The sequence below is a fragment of the Lacerta agilis genome, chromosome 8, assembly GCF_009819535.1.
Source record: "Lacerta agilis isolate rLacAgi1 chromosome 8, rLacAgi1.pri, whole genome shotgun sequence".
Classification (NCBI taxonomy): domain Eukaryota; kingdom Metazoa; phylum Chordata; class Lepidosauria; order Squamata; family Lacertidae; genus Lacerta; species Lacerta agilis.
The window spans coordinates 22,208,460-22,227,922 of record NC_046319.1 but is presented as its reverse complement, the minus strand read 5'-3'; the positions used below and the strand labels follow the sequence as shown (position 1 = coordinate 22,227,922).

The following is a 19,463-nucleotide window of genomic DNA, read 5'->3' as shown; positions in this document are numbered from 1 at the left end:
CCCAATGGCTTCGTTTGTTAGCACCATCCTCCCGTCTCGCAAGTAAAAAGTGGTAATAGGAGCCAAGACGTTATGCGTCCAAAAATCAGTCTACCATTATTTTTTAAGTCTATGGTTCAGGGGTTGTTTGCTTGGCATGAGCCGAGCGACCGCATGTTCGAGGTTCGCGTCGCTCTAGACAACGCCCTGAAACTCTATGAAAAATATCCTGTTGGGTCTCTTTGACGTCATCGGACGTCGACAGGAAGAAAAGTTCCTTCCCGGAAGTAGGTCGGAGGAGGACACAAAATAGGGGTAGGAATGCTGTCTGGAGAGCATCCCTTTTTCTGGAGCCGGATATGGCGGAGGCCTCCTGTGTTACCATGGGGATAGGGGGCTTAGGGGTGGAGTCTCTTTAAGGGGTCCCTTGCTTGCCCTGGGGAATCCTGAGATTGGTGTTGGCAGCTTGGGGGTGCGGCCGTTGTAGCTTTACTGATATATTACAGGAAAGGGGCGCTGGCATGAACTGACTGGCAGAAGAGACTCGTCCTTCACATTATGCTGATTTGACTTGTGGAACTGCCTGCCACATGATTTGAACTGCCTCAAGCAGCTTTAAAGGGAAATGAGCCAAATTTCATGGAGAAGATAAACTGTGGAACCATCTGAGAGAGGGCTGTCCCTGTTTGTGATCTCCCCATTGTGAAAAGCACAATGCTGGCCTAGATTGGACTCTGGCCTGGTACGGTAGAGCTCTGCTTGTTGCGTTATTACATTTATATCCTTTTACTCTGTGTTGTTCAGAGAGCATGCAAAGGTTCTCTCCTGCCTCCACCCTATAATTTTGTCCTCCCATCAACCTTGTGAGTTGGGTAACCTGAGAGATTGTGGCTGACCTGAATCACCAGCTGAGCTTGATGGCTGAGTAGGGGAGGGATTTGAACTTGATCTCCCAAAGTTTTGGGGATTAGTCTGATTAGCCTTGACTACTTTTATAAGTTAGTGGCTGGAAGGTGGTTTAGAGAGCTGGATACTGGAGGGTTTTTTTTTCTGAGGCAGCAGTTGTATTTGAGATGGCATTGTGTATTGTGCCACCTTGATGGGTTTATTGCGGTATCTGCTTCCATGGTCAACAACCCCTACATCAAGTGTATAAAATGTTGTCCTTCATGAGTATCTAACTGACAAAACACATTATAGTCTGTGGAAACTGGTGTCACAATAAATCTTCTAGTCTTTGAGGTTCTGCAATATTCCTTGCTTTAAGAATAGTGGGTAGAAATGAAATTCCCGAGGTGGGGAATAAAAAGAAATAAACAGTAGTGTACCTTGGTATGCCAGGTTAAAACTACTACCGGTATCTTAACCAAACTTTTAATGGCAGATTTGTGACCTGCTGGGACTGCTAATTTTTGATGTTATGAAAGAGTGAATATTTCTTCCTGTTTTATGATTGTAGGATGATTTGATTGATTTTAGGTTACGTGGGGGTCTAATGAATCTATGTGAGCTGCTTTGTAGAATTTAAAGAGAAAAAGCTGCACACAAATACTTATAATAAATGAGAAAAATCACATTTTTTCTGAATATGGTGTTGTATTTGAAGTTTGTGTATATATATATATATATATATATGAAAATCAATTAAAATATAATACAAAGAAAAAGATAAACACATTCAAATCAAGAATCCACATCTAGAGAATAGTAAATCTGGTAAGTAAAAAAGGCAATTTTTCAGTTGAGCAGGACCCACAAATGAACGGGGCATGTTCTAGAAACTAGCAGCCATCTATATTGTTTTAAATATTAGTGTTATAAAAGGTCATAATGAACGAGGGGGCAGCTTGCAGACAGAATTCTCCAAGTAATAAGAATCATTTATAAGCACCTATTGGGGTGCTTTCACAGTTGCTGTATCCAGGCTGGATAGTTGCATTCTTTTTTAAATTCAGCTTACGGTAGCCGAAAGCAACCTTGATACTAGCACAGGTAGGCTATTATGTACTATTTGTTCCAGAATTTTTACATATCTGAAGAAATCTCTCTTTCAAAATATCACTATGCCAAGAAAAATTTCCCTCAGTCTGTTCTTGCTGTGTGTGGACTCCTGAATGCTGTTGCCAGATATATACTCCAAATGGGTCTGAGGTGTAGAATATGACTTGTGGGCAAGATAAGGCACGTAATAGACATAGGAGTAAGGTATTGAAATAGGATTAGGCAGTCTTTGGGGATATGGTGTTGCAGAGAGGAGAGGCTAGGTTATTTCTAACCCTTTGTGCTTTCTGATTAAAGAGACCCAAACCATTTTATTTTACTCTTTCTAGGCATATATACCAGAGTTAGATTATTGCAATGGATGCTGCCGGGCGCCCTTCGACGGGACAGGTGATCCTCCTGGCGACCAGTTCAGCTGTCACCGCAATTCTGTATGCCATTTACAGGCAAAAGTCAAAAATAGTTCACAGCCTGAAGGTCAGTTGTTGCTTAGAACACGGATAACCATTATTTTTAATTTTATGTATTCAGTATTTTTTCAATGTCTGTTCTGCTTCTCAACTAAAAAGTATCTGGAACAGCTGCAACAGCCTTTAAATGTTGAATTTATAAAAGGTAAAGCCTGTTATGAGCATCATAAACTAAAAGTATATTGGATCCAAAAACTACAAATGCCAAACAAAGGGAGAAAATCCCAAAAGGTGAGAAAGGAGTGGGGGGGGCACACAATTATTGTGTTGTGGGTTGTAGTCAATTAATTTCTACGCAAAGTAGACCCTTCAAAGGTGTTGAGTGAAGGACAGGCTCATACCAATGTTTAATTCCCTCCTCCACCCAGGGAGCGAAAAAAGTCACCTTAGACCAGGATTTGAAGACTATCCTTATGGAAGCGCCTGGGAAGTGTGTCCCTTATGCAGTAATAGAAGGTAGGGTTTGTGAGTCTTGTGGGTTGCTGGTAATGGGGGTGGGGGGTGGGAAACATGTATGAATATTTGCCATTAGGTGTCTAGTTTGCTCCATCTGTCAGGGAGGATTATGGTATAACGTGCACACTAAAATGCAACTCCCATCAGCCCCAGCCAGTGATCATGGCTGTCCCTGCACTGCATAGTCCTTAGACCTGTGGGTAATTTAATGGGTTGCCACCTGTCATTCCCATTGCTCTTGCTGTTCTGTTACACTGTGGTGAGTCTTTGGGTGTACAATTAAGCTCTTTTCAGCTGTTCTTTTCTCCCTCCGCCATCCGATAGGTGTAGTGCGGTCTATTAAGGAAACCCTCAACAGTCAGTTTGTGGAAAACTGCAAGGGAGTGATTCAGAGGCTAACACTGCAGGAGCACAAGATAGTGTGGAACCGAACCACGCACCTCTGGTAGGTACATTTCACTCCCAGACTTGAAAATGGGGCAAGAAGGTTGTTGCTTCCACTGATGTATTGGTGTGAGGCAAGAGTGGAGTATGTGGCTTAATCAGTAGGGTAGGCCAGGTACCATTCAGATTATTATAATCAACCTTTCAATCTCTATCAGGGTGGAGTCTGCATGCAGTCCTATATACTCCTCTGGCCCCCAGGGCTCTCCCCAGCCTATATCCCCTTCCCAGGCTTGCTCTGTCGCCCCATGAGTGCTTTTGCCTGGCTGGAATGTGCACCTGCAAGAATGCCTCTAGCTTGCCAAGATGGAGAGCTGTGTGTAAAATAAAATAAAAACCCTCTGACATCTGTGTCAGAAAAGCAGCCCCCATGCTTAAAAAAAGGACCCCCCAAACAACACTGTGTAGGTTTTTTCAAAGTCTACATCTAGCACCTAGGAAGTTTAATCAAAGTGTGTTGTGGCACCTTAAAGACTAATACATTTGTTACGGCATAAGCTTTTGTGGACAAAAGTCCATTTTGATATAGTGTAGAGTATCATTTTTAATGGGCAGATATGGGATGAGGGGAGAGAGATGTAAAGAGTGAGGTGAGGTGTCAATGAAAAGCAAACAAAAGACGAAAACGAAACAGTTTGTGACAATTGCATTGCAGTTGGAAACAGGGCAGGGAACCATTTGGACCAGTGGTGGGCAGAGCCAGAGGCAAAGGTGGCAATAAAGAAAACCAAGTTTTACCTTGTATAGCAGGCTTGATTGTACACACACTCTGTCCTCCATTGAGAGAAGGAAGAAGCATTATCAAAGTTCAATAATGCATTCCAACCAGGCAAGAACACTGAGGGAAGGGTGCAACTTTGGAAGATGTGTGGCTTGATGAGAAGCCTGAGGGCCATAGACCTACCCTGTCCCTGATCTAAACAGTTGTGATACGATAGGGGAGGGAAGAGAAGTGCAAGCAAATTCCGGCAAACTCGAGCAAATTCTTCATTAAGTTTCTGTAGACCGAAAAGTTAGGACCCGTTCCTGGGCAAACCTTTATGTGTGCAGCAGGTGGGCCCAGCTAAGTGGGCAATCCGTTCTGTGCTTCTTCTGCTGCTGCTTTAAACCTTTTTGCTGGGTCCTCGTTCCCCAGGAGCGACTATGAGAAGATCATTCACCAGAGGACCAACACGACAGCCTTTGATATGGTGCCCCAGGAGGGAGGAGCCGATGTCGCCGTGAGGGTTTTGAAACCCCTGGACGCTGCCGAGCTCAGCTTGGAGACAGTGTACGAGAAGTTCCACCCGTCCGTCCAGTCCTTCACGGATGTGATTGGCCACTACATCAGCGGGGAGCGCCCCAAAGGCATCAAGGAGACCGAAGAGATGCTGAAGGTGGGGGCGGCGCTTACCGGGGTGGGCGAGCTGGTCTTGGACAACAACACCATCAGGCTGCAGCCCCCCAAGCAGGGAATGCGCTATTACCTCAGCAGCCTAGATTTTGAGGCCTTGCTCCAGAAGGAAGAATCGAGCGTCCGTCTCTGGAAGGTCCTGACTCTCCTTTTCGGCTTTGCCACGTGCGCCGTGCTCTTCTTCGTCCTGCACAAGCAGTACTGCCATCACCGGGAGAAGCAGCGCCTGCGTCAGGTGCAGGAGATGATCGCAGCGGGCGGGGACACGCTGAATGCATGCGTCGTCTGCTTGAGCAATGCCCGCTCCTGTGTGTTCCTCGAGTGCGGGCACGTCTGCTCGTGCGACAAGTGCTACCAGGCTCTGCCGCAGCCTCCCCGCTGCCCCATTTGTAGGCAAGAGATCGCAAGAGTCGTGCCTTTGTACAACAGCTGAATTGGTGGCGCCGTCTCTTTCGGCGACCTCCCCGTCGGTCTTTCTCGTCAAGGAACGCTCTTCTGGGTTTTGCTGCATCATAGAGGCGTGCGGGGTGTGGGTTTGGTGGTTGTGACCCTTTGCACAGACAGTTGGAGAACCAAGCCATGTTGCGTAGAGCTGCAAACAAAGATTCAGAGCTTTTAACAATTGCTGTGATTTGGGAAGTAGACTATTCAACACTGCTTGGGTGGATTTTTTTTTTTTTTGCCAAAATGAAGGTTCTCAACTGACAATTCACATGTAAACCATGGAAAATTCTGTTTTCTCCAACCTGGTGCCCCGCGGATATTTTGGACTACAGCTACCACCAGCCCTTGGGTTGTAACCTAAACCACCTGGAGGGCACCAGGTTGGATAAGGCTGCTTGAACTAATCCCTGTATTTTCTTTCTCCTGTGTGAGAATTAACAGGATCATGTTTCTAAACTGGTATGCTTTTTCTGAGTTGTTTATCACGAGTGCTGTGTGTGTGTGTTCTTCCTCCGAAAAATTTACCAATCCCAATTCTCTCCTGAGAAGCTCCAAATTCAGTGCTCAGAATAAATTAAGTTTGCACTGCTTTGGTTTAAATTTTGCTTTCAGTATTACAGATCTCCAATCTTTTTATTTTTTTAGTAAGGAGGTGGTTAGAGTGAAGAGGGAAGACTCTTGAGCTTATGGCAAGGGGGCAGGCAGGGCAGTAGCCCTAGTGGGGAAATGGAAAGCTGCACTGGCCAGTGAAGTACAACCTCTCCCCCACCCGGCACAGCTCTGGTAGTTGCTGACTGTTCATTAAACAGAATCGGGCCACTTCACAGGGTGAATGATGATGAAAATGGCAACCAAAGTGATCAAGAGGATGGAGCAACTCCCCTATGAAGAATGGTTGCAGCATGGCAATTAAAGGATTTAAAGTGGTTTGATTGTAATTATCCCTTCCTATAATTTTGAAGGGAAACATAAAGTGCTCTGTATGTCAGCACTTCACAATTTCCTTAATTTGGTGCAGGTGTTCATTTTAAGTATAAACAGGACTCCATTTTCGTAGCTGATTGTATGCAGCAGTGCCCTCTTTTTGCACCGACGTGGTCTAAATGTGCATATTGTCCTCTAGTTTTGGGCACCTGTATTCATGCAAACACAAACCTATACATATTCACACACAGAACGGATATTGTAAACTGTTCAGTCATGGCAAAGGCTCTTGTTTCCGAAAAGGACAGGACGGCGTTTGGGTGACAGGGACTGATCTCTCCACCACTTTTAATTGTTCTCTGAAATGTGGCGGGGAGGAAAAATGGGAAAGATGAATTATCTCTGCAAGCCCCTTCCCAATACCCACCCACTTCAGTGCATGGAAGGGAGGGGTCTCCTTCATTTACAATACCAGTAAGCAGTGTGTGTATCCAATGTAAACGAGATGCTACAGCTCTATATATAAAAGGCTAGACTATTGGGCTACAGGTTCGCAGAGGAGGCTGATGGGTTTGAACGCCCTTTCTATCGGTTCGAAAGGTGGAGAGCTTCAAAGCTCTTTTTGCAAAGGGGTTTCCCAGCCAAGAAACAGCTTTCAAGCTCTCAGACTTGCTTGCCTGCTCTTAGAGGCTCTGGTGGGAACTCGGGTGACTTTGCGAAAGCTCGCGAGAGCCTCCAAGGGCTGGGTAAGCAAGTCTGAGCTTAGAAGCTCTCTGCTTGGGGGACAAAGCCTGCTCAGAGCCCAGTTCTGGAAAGGGTAAGGATGTTCGCGACAGTTCCAAGACGGTGGTTTGAGTATGCGCCTACCTGCATATATGTGACACCCCCAGAATGTGACTCCTGCGCAAGGCATGATCACACTGTGCTCACTGCTTTGGCACTTGCCTAAGAATTTGAGCTGAGCTGTACCGGATCAGGCCAGTGCCCACCTAGTGCAACATCCTGTCCTCACAGCAGCCTACCAGATGCCTGTGGGAAACAGCAAGCGGGACCCGAGTATGAGAGCTTTCTCTCGCCCTGCCCCACTCTCCATGGTTTCTAGCAACTCTTCCCAGACAGCCTTGCAACGATATTTCCACCCTTTTCTTTGCCCGGAGTATGATTGCCCAACCTCAAGGCGAGAGAACCAGGAAGGGGCCTTTACATCTCTCACGAGTCCATGCGCAGAGCTGGCTTCCAAGCGAGTGCTTACCCAGAACAATGACTCGCACGGAAATGTGGGCTGCTCCTGATGGTGGCTGATTCTGTTGGGGCTGAAACAGAACTGACGACGAACGCAGAGTTAGTAACTGTGTGATTGGTTAAAGGACCTTCCTGTGGTCCAGATCTTCCCACTCTGCTGCTGCTATTTACTTAAAAATGCACCATGCAATTGCATGATTCCTTGTTTTGAATCCTGTTATCAGAATCCCATGAAGTAGGTTAGGCTTCATGCCTGAGTTAGGTCACCCGCATCCTATTTCAGCACTCTTAACGCGCTACAGCACGCTGGCTTTTGATGTGACAATTTGACAGGTATAACAATGGGAAGCATGAATCCAGTTTGCTTTCTGGAGAAGACCGGTGCAATCACCTGAGATAGCTACTTCATTTCCTTATTTATTGCATTGCACCCCACGTTTTCTTCCAAGGAGCTCGAGGTAGCATACATGATTCTTCCTCCTCCTCCGTCTCCACAGAAACCCTGTGAGGTAGTTACAGGTGGGTAGCCATATTGGTCTGCCATAGTCAAAACAAAATGGAAAATTCTTTCCAGTAGCACCTTAGAGACCAACTGAGTTTGTTCTTGGTATGCGCTTTCGTGTGCATGCACACTTCTTCAGATACACTGAAACAGAAGTCACCAGATCCTTAAATATAGTGAGGGAGTGGGGAGGGGTATTACTCAGAAGGGTGGTGGGAATGGGTGATCAGCTGATAGGTGTGGGAAACCTGTTGACGACTCTTAATGGCTGCAATTAGTCTTGCAGGGAAAGGCAAGGGGTGACATGGCTAAAAATAGCTTTGTTATGTATAATGAGATAAGAATCCAATGTCTTTGTTCAGACCAGGTTTCTCCATGGTTTTAAGTTTGGTGATTAGTTGCAATTCAGCCACTTCTCTTTCCAGTCTATTTCTGAAATTTCTTTGTATTAAGGCAGCTACTTTGAGATCTTTTATAGAATGTCCTGGGAGATTGAAGTGTTCTCCTACTGGTTTCTCTGTCTTGTGATTCCTGATATCAGATTTATGTCCATTTATCCTTTGGCGTAGGGTTTGGCCTGTTTGTCCAATATAGAGAGCTGAAGGGCACTGTTGGATTTTGATTGCATACACAACGTTGGAAGATGAGCAAGGTGAGGTAGGTTAGGCCGAGAGGCTGCCCCAAGGTTTAGTCAAAACAAAATCGAAAATTCTTTCTAGTAGCACCTTAGAGACCAACTGAGTTTGTTCCTGGTATGAGCTTTCGTGTGCATGCACACTTCTTCAGATACACAGAGGTTTAGTGATCTTCATGGCTTCATGGCCAAGTGGGGATTTGAACCTTGGTCTCCTAGGTCCAGGTCTGGCACTAACCACTACACCACATCAGATTTCTACTGTGCTGCCATGCCTTAACCACTTGTAGAGCTTAAAACGATCTGCATGAATTCTGAGCCCTGTATTGTTTGGGAACCTATGCTTTTGTGGTTCCTGAGATGCTGTGTTGGGACTCTAGGTGGCGATGCATCACCGTGATGGTTGCGCTCAGGTGGCCAAGCTCAGCAACCTTCCTCTGCAAGCCCACAACTCCATCTGCTGGCAGGCTTGCTTTCGCCAAGCGAAGATGCAGAGGTGTGATGGTAAACAGGGACAGCAAAGCAGAGAGAGCTGCCACTCCGGTCTATTTTTGTTTCTGCCGCTCCCTTTCACTCCTACAGCGATGGTACTATTGGACCTATGAATCTGTTTTCCAAGTAAGAGGGTGTTTTCAGCAGCCACCTGTTTCAGTCCCAGAGTGAAGCAACAACAACAAAATATTTCGACAATGTTAAAAAGCACAATATCCCATGCAAATTGTCCGTGCGTGTGTCGTTTTCACACGTCCATCTTTGTTGGACTTGGAGATTGGTGTGAGGGAAGGTAAAATGGGTGAGAATCCACCTTGCAAGTGCTGCAGTCTGCACATGCCCAGGAACAGTCTTTTCTTCATGACATTGCAAAGCGTTAGAGCACCTGTGTTGCATGCTAAAGATCCCAGGTTCAATCCTTGGCATTTTCAGGTAGGTTTGGGAATACCCCCTGCCTAAAATCGTGCAAAGCTACAGCCAGTCAGTGTGGACAGTACTGAGCTGGAGGGATCAATGTTCTGACTTTGTGCACAGTTTGCTCCTACAAGGTAAGATGGCCACCAGTTTTAAAAGGGATAAGACAAATTAATGGTGGCGGTGGGGTGGTGGGGAGTTTTTAGCATGCACCAAAAACAGTACTGCAAATACACCTGTCTAATATCAATGGGCAGGGAGTTTCAAAGTGTAGGTGCTGCCACAATGAAGGATTCCTTACAAGTGTGAAATCAAAGTGATATGGCACTTGTAAAAGGGCTGATTCTGCAGACCATTTAGGTGAATGCATACTGCAAGAAGCTAGTCATAGAATCCCAGAGTTGGAAGCGATCCTGGGGATCTTCTAGTAGTTCAACCCCCTACAATGCAGGAATCTGCAGCTGTCCCATACAGGGATCGAACATGCAACCTTGGCGTTACCAGCACCATACTCACTGCACTATTCACTCGGTCCTGATCAGCCCCATTTGGAAGCAGGTCAGCAATGGGAACCTGCAGCTTTTCAGAGGTAGCTGGACACCACTGCCCATCACCGCCACCTTTGGCCATGATGCTGGCAGGGGCTGATGGGATCTGGAGTCTTATCAACATCTGGAGGGTTACTACTCTTCACTATCACTTCTGCATGAGATCATTTAAGGCCAAGATGGGGAAACTTGTGACTTTCCACTTACTTACTTGGAACCACTTTTCCATTCAGTTTGCAGAAAGCCTTTTGAAGTTCCTTGCAATCCTGTTTTTTGTTTTTTTACCGCTCTGAACAATTCGGCGCCAGCATTAAAAGGAAGTAAATTAGTTCTGAATCTGCGGAACTGCCACCAAGAAGGATTCTGGGCAGACCTTTTCTGTATGTATTTTGCCCCACTCCTTTCAAAAGGCTAATAATGCAAACCCTTCCTTCCGGCCCTCACCAAAAAACCTCTCCGCAGGCACTTTGTGGAAGGCAAACACAGTTGCCCCAATAATCTCTTATTTGGAGGCTACCTGTTGTGAAAAGTGGGATCCATCGAGCCAATAGCCTCACGCTTAAAAATGGCACAAGCTTCTCTGGAATGAGAGAGGCAGAGCCTTTTCAATCTTGATGATGTTGCTTGCTCTTGTTTAACCAGAATATATATGCATGTGTATATATATAATATTAAAGTGCTAGATGAACCCAGGCCGATCCATCTGCTAGCTTAGGTGCCGAGATGGAAAATATTTGTTTTACTCTCTTCCAAGTGAAGTTTGGGGGGTGCGTGTGAGGTCTTTGTGTGTGTGGCTGTGAGGAGGCAGCTAAATGCACACAGTGCTTCAAGGCATGATAGAACAGCAAATTAAATTAAAAAGTAAGCAGGTGGCTCTTCTTTTACCTCCTGCCCACCCACGCTGGTTGTTTTTTGAGTAAGGGGAACAAATCCCTCTTAATGTTTGCACCTGAAACGTGCCGGTCAAAAAACCGACCTTGTGGTTCTCTATTCCGCCCTCCCACCGGCTCCCCACTCATAGGTAGGGCTGGCAAATCTGACAGTCTTCGTTTCTTATTTTTCCCCCAATCTGGAGACTGTGACCTGCAGTTTAGGCAGGGAGAGCTGTGTTTGGTAAACTGAAGGCTGCTCCCTGGCATTTCCAGGTAGGGCTGGGAAAACATCCTTGCCTGTGCAGAATCATTGCTTGTCAGTGTAGATGAGGGGTGGGGAAATAATCTATTCACAGTTTCTTATTCCCCTGCTCCTATTCTCCCTTCCCAGCCAACAATTAGGCATGAAAAAAAGTCATGTGCTCTTTGGAGAGTCTGACTGGGGAGGCAAGAGTTAATCATCCCCCCCAGCTGCTATCCCCAGGAAACTCACAGCAACCCTGCAACAGTTAGGCTTGGAGGGAGTTACACCCCAGGTCCCCAACACAATCCCTCCAAATCCTGCCCCCCCCCCAATGCAGTTGAAAACCCCTTCTGTTGTAGCATTCTAATTTTCAAATCTAATTTCAGTAAGGGGTAGGAGGATGGGATCCTGCGGGCGCCATCTAGTTGCATGTAAGACCAGAAGTGCATATTGACAACCCATGTTTTAAGCTGCCTTGAAGTCCCCTTTGTTGCTTTTGCCGCAAGAGACTGCTTCTTGTGAGTGAGCATCTTTTCATGGGGACTAGTGACGTGCCCAGGGATATATATATATATTTTAATGGAACCACCCTCAAAAAGCATACATCTTTCTCCCGCTCCGAGATCATCTTTCCATTTAGACTTCATAAAAGTGTTCCTTCTAGTATTTTCAAATCTACTTCAAGCTGCTTTTGGAAGCTGGGCTCCTTGAAACACATTTCTGTGTGTGCGAGACCTGAAACGGGGAAACAGGGACAGTTGTTTTTATTCCTTACAGCCTGGAACCCTCAGCGGGAGACGCTGAGGGGAGCCAGCAGCCAGAACCTTCTCCAGAAACGCTTGCGAAAAACTGATTCAGATTTCCTAGGCTGGGCCCTGTGGGAAGCAGGGATAGGATAGCTCCTGGGGAAAATACCTTAAAGATGTTCTTGAATTACATTTCACCCAGTTGTCCTACTTTCCAGAGTAAAGTACCTAACTTAACAGAGGACGGTCCTCAATCTCAAGGGATGTCAGAGAGAACAGCCCTTTATTTGGAGATGTCTTCTGGGACTTCCCAGTCCAAATCTGGTTTAAAGATATGGAGGATGTGCAGGAGAGGCCTCGAAAATGTCCATGCACATCCATACCACGGTCTTCCCCACCAGGATGAGATTTGATTTCTATTAAAATGAGAAGAACATAAAAGAGCCTGCTGGATCAGGCCAAAGGCCCTTCTAGTCCAGAGTCCCTGTTCTCAGAGTGGCCAACCAGATTGCTGTGGGAAATGCAAGCAGCAACACGCGTGCAAGAGCACTTTCCCCTCCTGTGGCTTCCAGCAACGAGTGTACAGAAGCATTTATTGCCTCTGGCGGTAGAGGGAGTTCCACAGTTTGTGCTGTGCGAAGAAGGACTTTATTTTACCTGTCTTGAATCTTACAACATTCAGCTTCATTGGCTGTTCGCGAGTTCTAGTGTTATGGGGGGGGGGGGAACAAGCCTCTCTCCACTCTCTCCATGCAAGACATTATTTTATAAACTTCACCTCTTATTTGCTTTTTCTTTTTCTTTTTTTAAGTTGCTGCAGCATAAGGGAGTCGATTCATCCCCTTGATCATTTTGGGTGCACTTTTCTGAACTTTCCCCAACTCCTTTTTGAAGTGAGGCAACCAGAACCGTACACAGGATTCCAAATGCGGCTGCATCAAAGATTTGTATAATGGCATTGTGATATTGGCAGTTTTATTCTCAATTCTCTTCCTAATGATGGAATCTTTCCCTGGCACGGAGTCCGATAATCATCATTCCTATGCATCCTACACACCCTCTATTTTGAAGGGATATCTCGTTTATTTATTTTGTTCATTTCATAAAAGCGATACACCCCTTGATTGTTTACAAAAAGAAGAAAGCAATAACATTATTGGTAAAAATAGTAAAAACAACAACAAAGAACACCTATTTGAAACTTTTTTAAAAAAAATTAAAATCAGCAATAAACTAAAAAAAATGCTTGAAATGTTCTATGTTTCTGGGTAGGCTTGTCTACACAAAAATATTTTTAGCAGGTGCTGAAAAAAGTACAGTGAAGGCGCTTGTCTGATGTCAATAGGCAGGGAGTTCCCAAGTATAGGTGCTGCCACAACCAAAGTTCACTTTAAACAGCAAGAACCTTAAGAAGGGAGGCCTATGCTGGGATAGCTCAGCCAGTAGAGCAATAGACTCTTAATCTCAGGGTCATGGGTTTGAACCCCACATTGGGCAAAAATATTCCTGCATTGCAGGGGGTTGGACTAGATGACCCTCGTGGTCCCTTCCAACTCTACGATTCTAAGATGCCCATCCACACCTGGAGAGCAGACTAAACGAGCACACAGCTCACCTGGCCACTGCGGGGATACGGGTTGTATGTCTATTTAATTTGTGGTCCTAGTTTCTAAATTTGAACCGACACATACTGTATAAATGCGAATTGTGTCATGAACGATGGGAGTGAAGTTAAACAAAAACTAGAGGGCATCATGTTGGCTACCTCTGTTGTAGCCTTTTCTCCTAGGGAAATTGTTCCGCATCTTTTCCATCTCTAACTACGTCATTTATTGAGATGGGGTTGGGGTGGGAAAACACTACTCTGCGGGTGGTTTTCCTCCCCAGCCCATTTCCCAATAACCTCTCGCATGAAGTTCTTGCTTTAATGTTCATTTAAATCACGTGGATCTGTTGTGGTGATGGGTAGGTGCAACTTGCAAATTTTAGCGTTGGCCAAAGGTGCCAGACTTTGCAAGCTGACGTGTTTGCGGTGCCTGTGCAAAAATGAAAGAGCTGCGGAGGTGATAGCAGCCTGTAAATATGAGGTGTGCAGCTGCTGCCAGTGTGCATTTAAAATACTTATCATCGACAGTCCTGCAGTTGGGTCAGGGATCAGAGCCTGCAGTTACATTTCCAGGGGAAAGGAATATCTCCAGGTTTGAATGGGATGTAAGGTGGGGAAGCTCCCCTTCCCTTGGGATGGATCTGTGCTGTGGAAAAGAAAGCTAGTTCACCTAGCCCTTATTTGCTTGCTCTTCTTCCCAGATCATGGCTGTACTTTGGCCCATCTGCAGCGGGAAATTGTTATGCCTTTGGAAAACAGCCAGCAGAGAACAGCTCTTTCCATATGCCCAGAGTGAACTCAGTGCCCCCGAGGTGCTCAAAGGCATACCAACTATTGCTTTATACAGCTTAAAACCTGCACTTTGAATTGTTTGTGGAAGAGAAGGAAGGAGGAAGCACATTGATGCAAGTATCTGACCCGGGGTGGCTCGCCTTGTGTGTGCATGTGTGCGCATATCAGTGGTGGGTGGGGCCGAAAGGGTGAGTGGCTGCCACTCCCCCCCCCCCCACAAAAAACACCAAGCAGCGCTCTCTTCTCAGCTGATATGTGCAGATCAGCTGATGGAAGTGGCTATATTTTCCTCCCTACTGATCAAAAGATTGGCATTGATAACCAGGAAGGGAGGCAATTTTTATCTGGGCTCCTTCACCATGCACCTCAGTGCCATTTTTTTTTGTCTCCAATTATGTCTCTGTGGAGCAGTTTGTGTGGTCATCTGTTAACCAAAAGGTTGGTAGTTTGAGCCCATCTAGCGAACATTTCTGTTTAATTCTTCTACTTGTTGCAATGAATAGTAATAACATACCTTCCTACATTTCCCCAATTAAAATGGGGACATTCTATTCCATAATAATAATGTTGCTATTTATATAACTCTGAGTGCCTTCAAACATATATAAAAACATAATTAAACATTAAACATTAAAACAACCTTCCCTATACAGGACTGGCTCGGCGGTTGGATAACTCCATACCCTCCAGCATTTCTCTGATGGAAATAGGGACATCCTATGGGAAAGTGGGATATTACTGGATCACATCAGAAACTGGGACAGCTTCTGTAAATCCAGGGCTGTCCCTGGAAAATAGGGACACTTGGAGGGTCTGTAATAATAATCCTTTTATTATTTATACCCCACCCATCTGGCTGGGCTTCCCCAGCCACTCTAGGCGGCTTCCAGAGCATATAAAAACATAATAAAGTATCAAACATTAAAAACTTCCCTGTTCAAGGCTGTGTAGTTCTTTATCACCTTGATGGGAGGGCGTTCCACAGGGAGGTTGTCACTGCTGAGAAGGCTTTCTGCCTGGTTCCCTGTAACTGCAGTGAAGGAACCACCAGAAGTCCCGCGGAGCTGGACCTCAGTGAGCAATGAGGTTGGAGATGCCCCATCAGGCAAATTGGGGGTTGCTTAGGGAGGCAACCCCCAATTTGCGCAGGGGTTGTATTCTGGGTCATTGCGCACATCAGTGGAGCATGCGTACCCCCACCCTGCCCCATTATGCACCTGCCCCCTTTCCCAGCCACTTCTGAGTCACAGTGATGCATGTGTGTGTGATCGCATGCCAATGGGACCCGAGAAAATTCGCCGTTGCCTATACATCATTTGGGGAGCCAGTGGTAGTGTAGTGTTTAACTAGGACCTAAGAGACCATGGTTTAAATTTGTCTTTCAGAGTAACTAGCCTCACAGCTTTGTTGTGGGGGTCAATTGAGGGGGGCAGGGAGAACCACACAGGCTACCTTGTGCTCCTTGGAGTGAGGGCAGAAGAAAAAAAATTGCTTGAGGGATCAGGAGGTCTTTCCCTGCATCTGAATAAGGTGACATCTCCCACACATGGAGGTGGGGCAGGTCAGGGCCAAGAACAGAACTCCTGGCTTCCTTTGCCTTCTGGCTGTAGGAAACTGACAACTGAAACTGATGTCTCAGGTAGACAAGGGGTTGCGTCACCTTGCTGTAACACAGTTAGCGATGCCTTTCAGTCACAAGGGAGGATTCCATCGTGGCAATGGATCTCTCAAGTTACACAGCCAACTAACCCGGAGCCAAAGGAGAAACTGTATGGGGGTGTTTCAGTTCACTGCAGCAAGTGACAATGGACCAATGAATCGATTTTGGTTCCCCCTCCCTCTCTCTTTCAAATCTTAAATCCATTTTCCATAACAATTTCCAGATAGCTCATGAAAACTCCCTGGCAAATTTCTCTTAAATGCAACTTTTTGTATGCAGCATTGACCAATATAGAATTATTATTTCTTTGCAAGCTGTTTTCTCAAGAACCATAGATTCGTACAGTTGGAAGGGACCCTAAGAGTAATCTAGTCCAACCCACTGCGGTGCAGGAATCTCAACTAAAGTACTATATGTTCTTTTCATTAAGAACATGCACACCTTGAAGATGGTCTGGAGGCTGCAGTGAATGCAGAATGTGGCTGGCATGTGGGGTAGCCCAGTGGGATTGTACATCTTGAAAGCACCTACCTGGCAGCCAGTGAGCTAACAGGTCAAATCCAAGGAGTTAAAACTAGCATACAACGCCCTAAATGCTTAGGACCCAAGTACCTTAAAGAACCAATTCCCCAATATCAACCATCTTGAATACCCTACGATTGGTAGGTTAGGCCTTGTTGGTGGTGCAGGGCCTTTTTGGTGGTGGTTCCCCATTTGAGGAATGCCCTCCCCAACGAAGTGCACCTTTCTCCCTCAATATTGACTTTCAGGAAGAATTTTAAAGTATTCCTATTTACCCCAGCATTTAATGGCTGAAAGACACTGTTCCCCAAGATCACTGGTTGCAAATGCTGTAATATGTTTTGTTTTTTTAAGAATGGTTCCAAACAGTTTCCACTGTTTGTTAGTTTTAAAGTGTTTTATCATTACCGTGTCTGGCCACCCCCCTGGGCTCCTCCAAGAGGAAGAGTGGCGTATAAATGGAATAACTACTAATAATTTCTGCCATGGATATTCAAAGGCTGAACTTCTGACTTAAGAGCAGCCTTGCCAGCCAAATGTCCCCGTCAAAGTGCTATAAAAACAGGTTTCTTTTTCATTGTGCTTTTAGGGTGCTAGTTGTCCTGATTTGGCACACATGCTGTCTCCTGCTGTGTTTCGGGGTGTTTTCTTTTTGCTATGGATTGTGCTTTTAATGTGTATGTGTGTGTTTTTTTTTAATTTTATTTTCTTGAAACCACCTGGTGACTCAGAAGTGGAGTGTACCTTTGGGCTTGTAAACCTACAAATAAACAAACAAACAAGTGACTTTCTTTGCTCCTTTCAGGTGTGCTTAATAAATTGCCCCCTCCCCGGCCACAACATGCATGCAGCGGGGAAGGCAACATGGGATGAGAGTCCAGCTCACATAACACTGCACTCTGAATGTGCCCTGGAACAACCTCTTCTTTATGACGTTACAAGGCATTAGAGGGAGAATTGCATGCAGAAGGTCTCAGGTTTGATCCTTGTCATCTCCCTGACCATAAAGAAGGCTGATCGCTGAAGAATTGATGCTTTTGAATTATGGTGCTGGAGGAGACTCTTGAGAGTCCCATGGACTGCAAGAAGATCAAACCTATCCATTCTTAAGGAAATCAGCCCTCAGTGCTCACTAGAAGGACAGATCCTGAAGTTGAGGCTCCAGTACTTTGGCCACCTCATGAGAAGAGAAGACTCCCTAGAAAAGACCCTGATGTTGGGAAAGATGGAGGGCACAAGGAGAAGGGGACGACAGAGGACGAGATGGTTGGACAGTGTTCTCGAAGCTACTAACATGAGTTTGGCCAAACTGCGGGAGGCAGTGAAGGATAGGCGTGCCTGGCGTGCTCTGGTCCATGGGGTCACGAAGAGTCGGACACGACTGAACGACTGAACAACAACAACAACAACAATCTCCCTGAGAAGCTGCTGCCAGCCAGTGTAGAAAACACTGAGGTCAATGGAACAGTGGCCTACTTCTGGTCAGCGTCTTAAGGATGAATTTCCAGTTTAAATTCAGCCCTGCTGCGTGGGAAAGGCAAGCAGATTGGCCAATTCGGAGTACTGCAGAAAAGCAAAGATGCTTTGGAAAATGACATTATCCTGTTTCCCCCCCCCCCTCCAAAATGCTGACGATCATTTTCATGTGCTTATAGCTTGTAGCCAGTGCTGGTACCTCTCAGAGTTACCCAACAGAAATGAATGGACTTGGCTAACCTGGGCCCATAATTTCCATGTAGAACCGAGCTGGATACAACCCATAGCTCTCTTCTCATCCACTTTACCCTCATAACAACCCTGTGAGGTAGGCTAGTCTGAACGAGGCAGAGCGAGAGCGAGAGCTGGGAGTTGACCCTGGCTGCTTGCTTCTTCTGCTGACAGCAACCACCGCCATTGGGGATGCTGGTTCTGTGCAAGCTGTCACGTATTTCCTGTTTCCTGCTATTTAACTTTAATTGTTGTGGTTGTTTTATGCTTTGTGTACTGAGTTGCACTTAAAAAATTTTTTAATGTTTGTTTCATGTCATTTTACCTGCTACTTCCTTGAAAGAAAAACAACCAGTTGCTAAAATTGCAATAAATACATTGGAGAAAGGAATGCAACACACAGGGATTAGGAGAGCTATGATATTATAATAATAATAATAATAATAATAATAATAATAATAATAATAATAATAATATTCATTTACTGCCGGCCACTCTGGGATTGTGGGACTAAAGGGTGTAAATGGGAAGTTTTAATAGAAATAAATGCAATTATTTTCTTGCCAAACCAGCCAACGGAGAAAAAACAACCGTAGATGCATTTGGCAAAATTATTCACGTAAGCATTCATATAAACAGAATAAGGAGCACATAAATATGTGCGTGTGTGCGCTCACACGAACACAAGTTGTTTTACTCATTTTTAAAAAAATATCGGTTACCATAAACTGCTCTGAGCATGCTGAGCTGACAGGGCGGCAAAGGCAGATTGTAAAACAAATACCATTATTTTCTTGCCAGCTGGTGAAAATTTGGCCAACAAATACAATAAGGCAGGACATGGGGTGTCCTGGGTTGTTGCTGCCGTCGCCGCTGTTTCTTAAAGGGCAATCTACTGTTTTATTTCTTTCCCTCTCTCCTTTTGGGGAAAAAAATGACGAAAAAAAGAGATGCATTTTGGCTGCTGTTCGCAATAACCGTAACGTGAGCATGCTAGTCTCCTGAGTCACAGAGGAAGGTCTGCAGGCTGAGCTGCAACATTTCAAAACAAGCAAGCATGGGCTGTAAGAGCAACGCCGTTGCAATAGACGTGAGAGCAGCTGGTCCGAGATGAACACGCGAGATAAGGAGAGCGCAGGAATTTTCCGACGCTCTTTCTTCCTCAGAGACACGGGTGAGCGCAGGGAGACGCGGATGAGAGAAGAGTGAGACACTTTCCAAGCTGCATCTCTCTCTCTCTCTCTCTCTCTCTCTCTCTCTCTCTCTCTCTCTCTCTCTCTCTCTCTTCCTCCTCCTCCCTCTCTGACGCTGTAGCTTTTCCAGGGATCTCTGCCTTTTTTCTCCTCCCTCCCACCCCTCCCTCTCCTGTCT

General features: G+C 45.6%; 1 protein-coding gene across 5 annotated transcripts; it reads left to right on the top strand.

Annotated features, from left to right (window-relative positions):
• Nucleotides 1–194: 194 nt before the first annotated feature.
• MUL1 (mitochondrial E3 ubiquitin protein ligase 1) lies at nt 195–5,792 on the top strand. 5 transcript variants are annotated; one of them, XM_033156515.1, is made up of 5 exons: nt 195–294; nt 2,310–2,457; nt 2,819–2,906; nt 3,231–3,351; nt 4,486–5,792. In XM_033156515.1, the coding sequence occupies exons 2-5, from the start codon at nt 2,338–2,340 to the stop codon at nt 5,174–5,176; spliced, it is 1,020 nt and encodes a 339-aa protein (XP_033012406.1). In that variant the 5' UTR covers nt 195–294; nt 2,310–2,337; the 3' UTR covers nt 5,177–5,792. The 5 variants fall into 5 exon arrangements, with proteins under 5 accessions (XP_033012406.1, XP_033012411.1, XP_033012409.1 ...); XM_033156518.1 differs by having other exon boundaries at nt 246–341; XM_033156519.1 differs by lacking the exon at nt 195–294 and adding an exon at nt 1,672–1,695.
• Nucleotides 5,793–19,463: the final 13,671 nt, after the last annotated feature.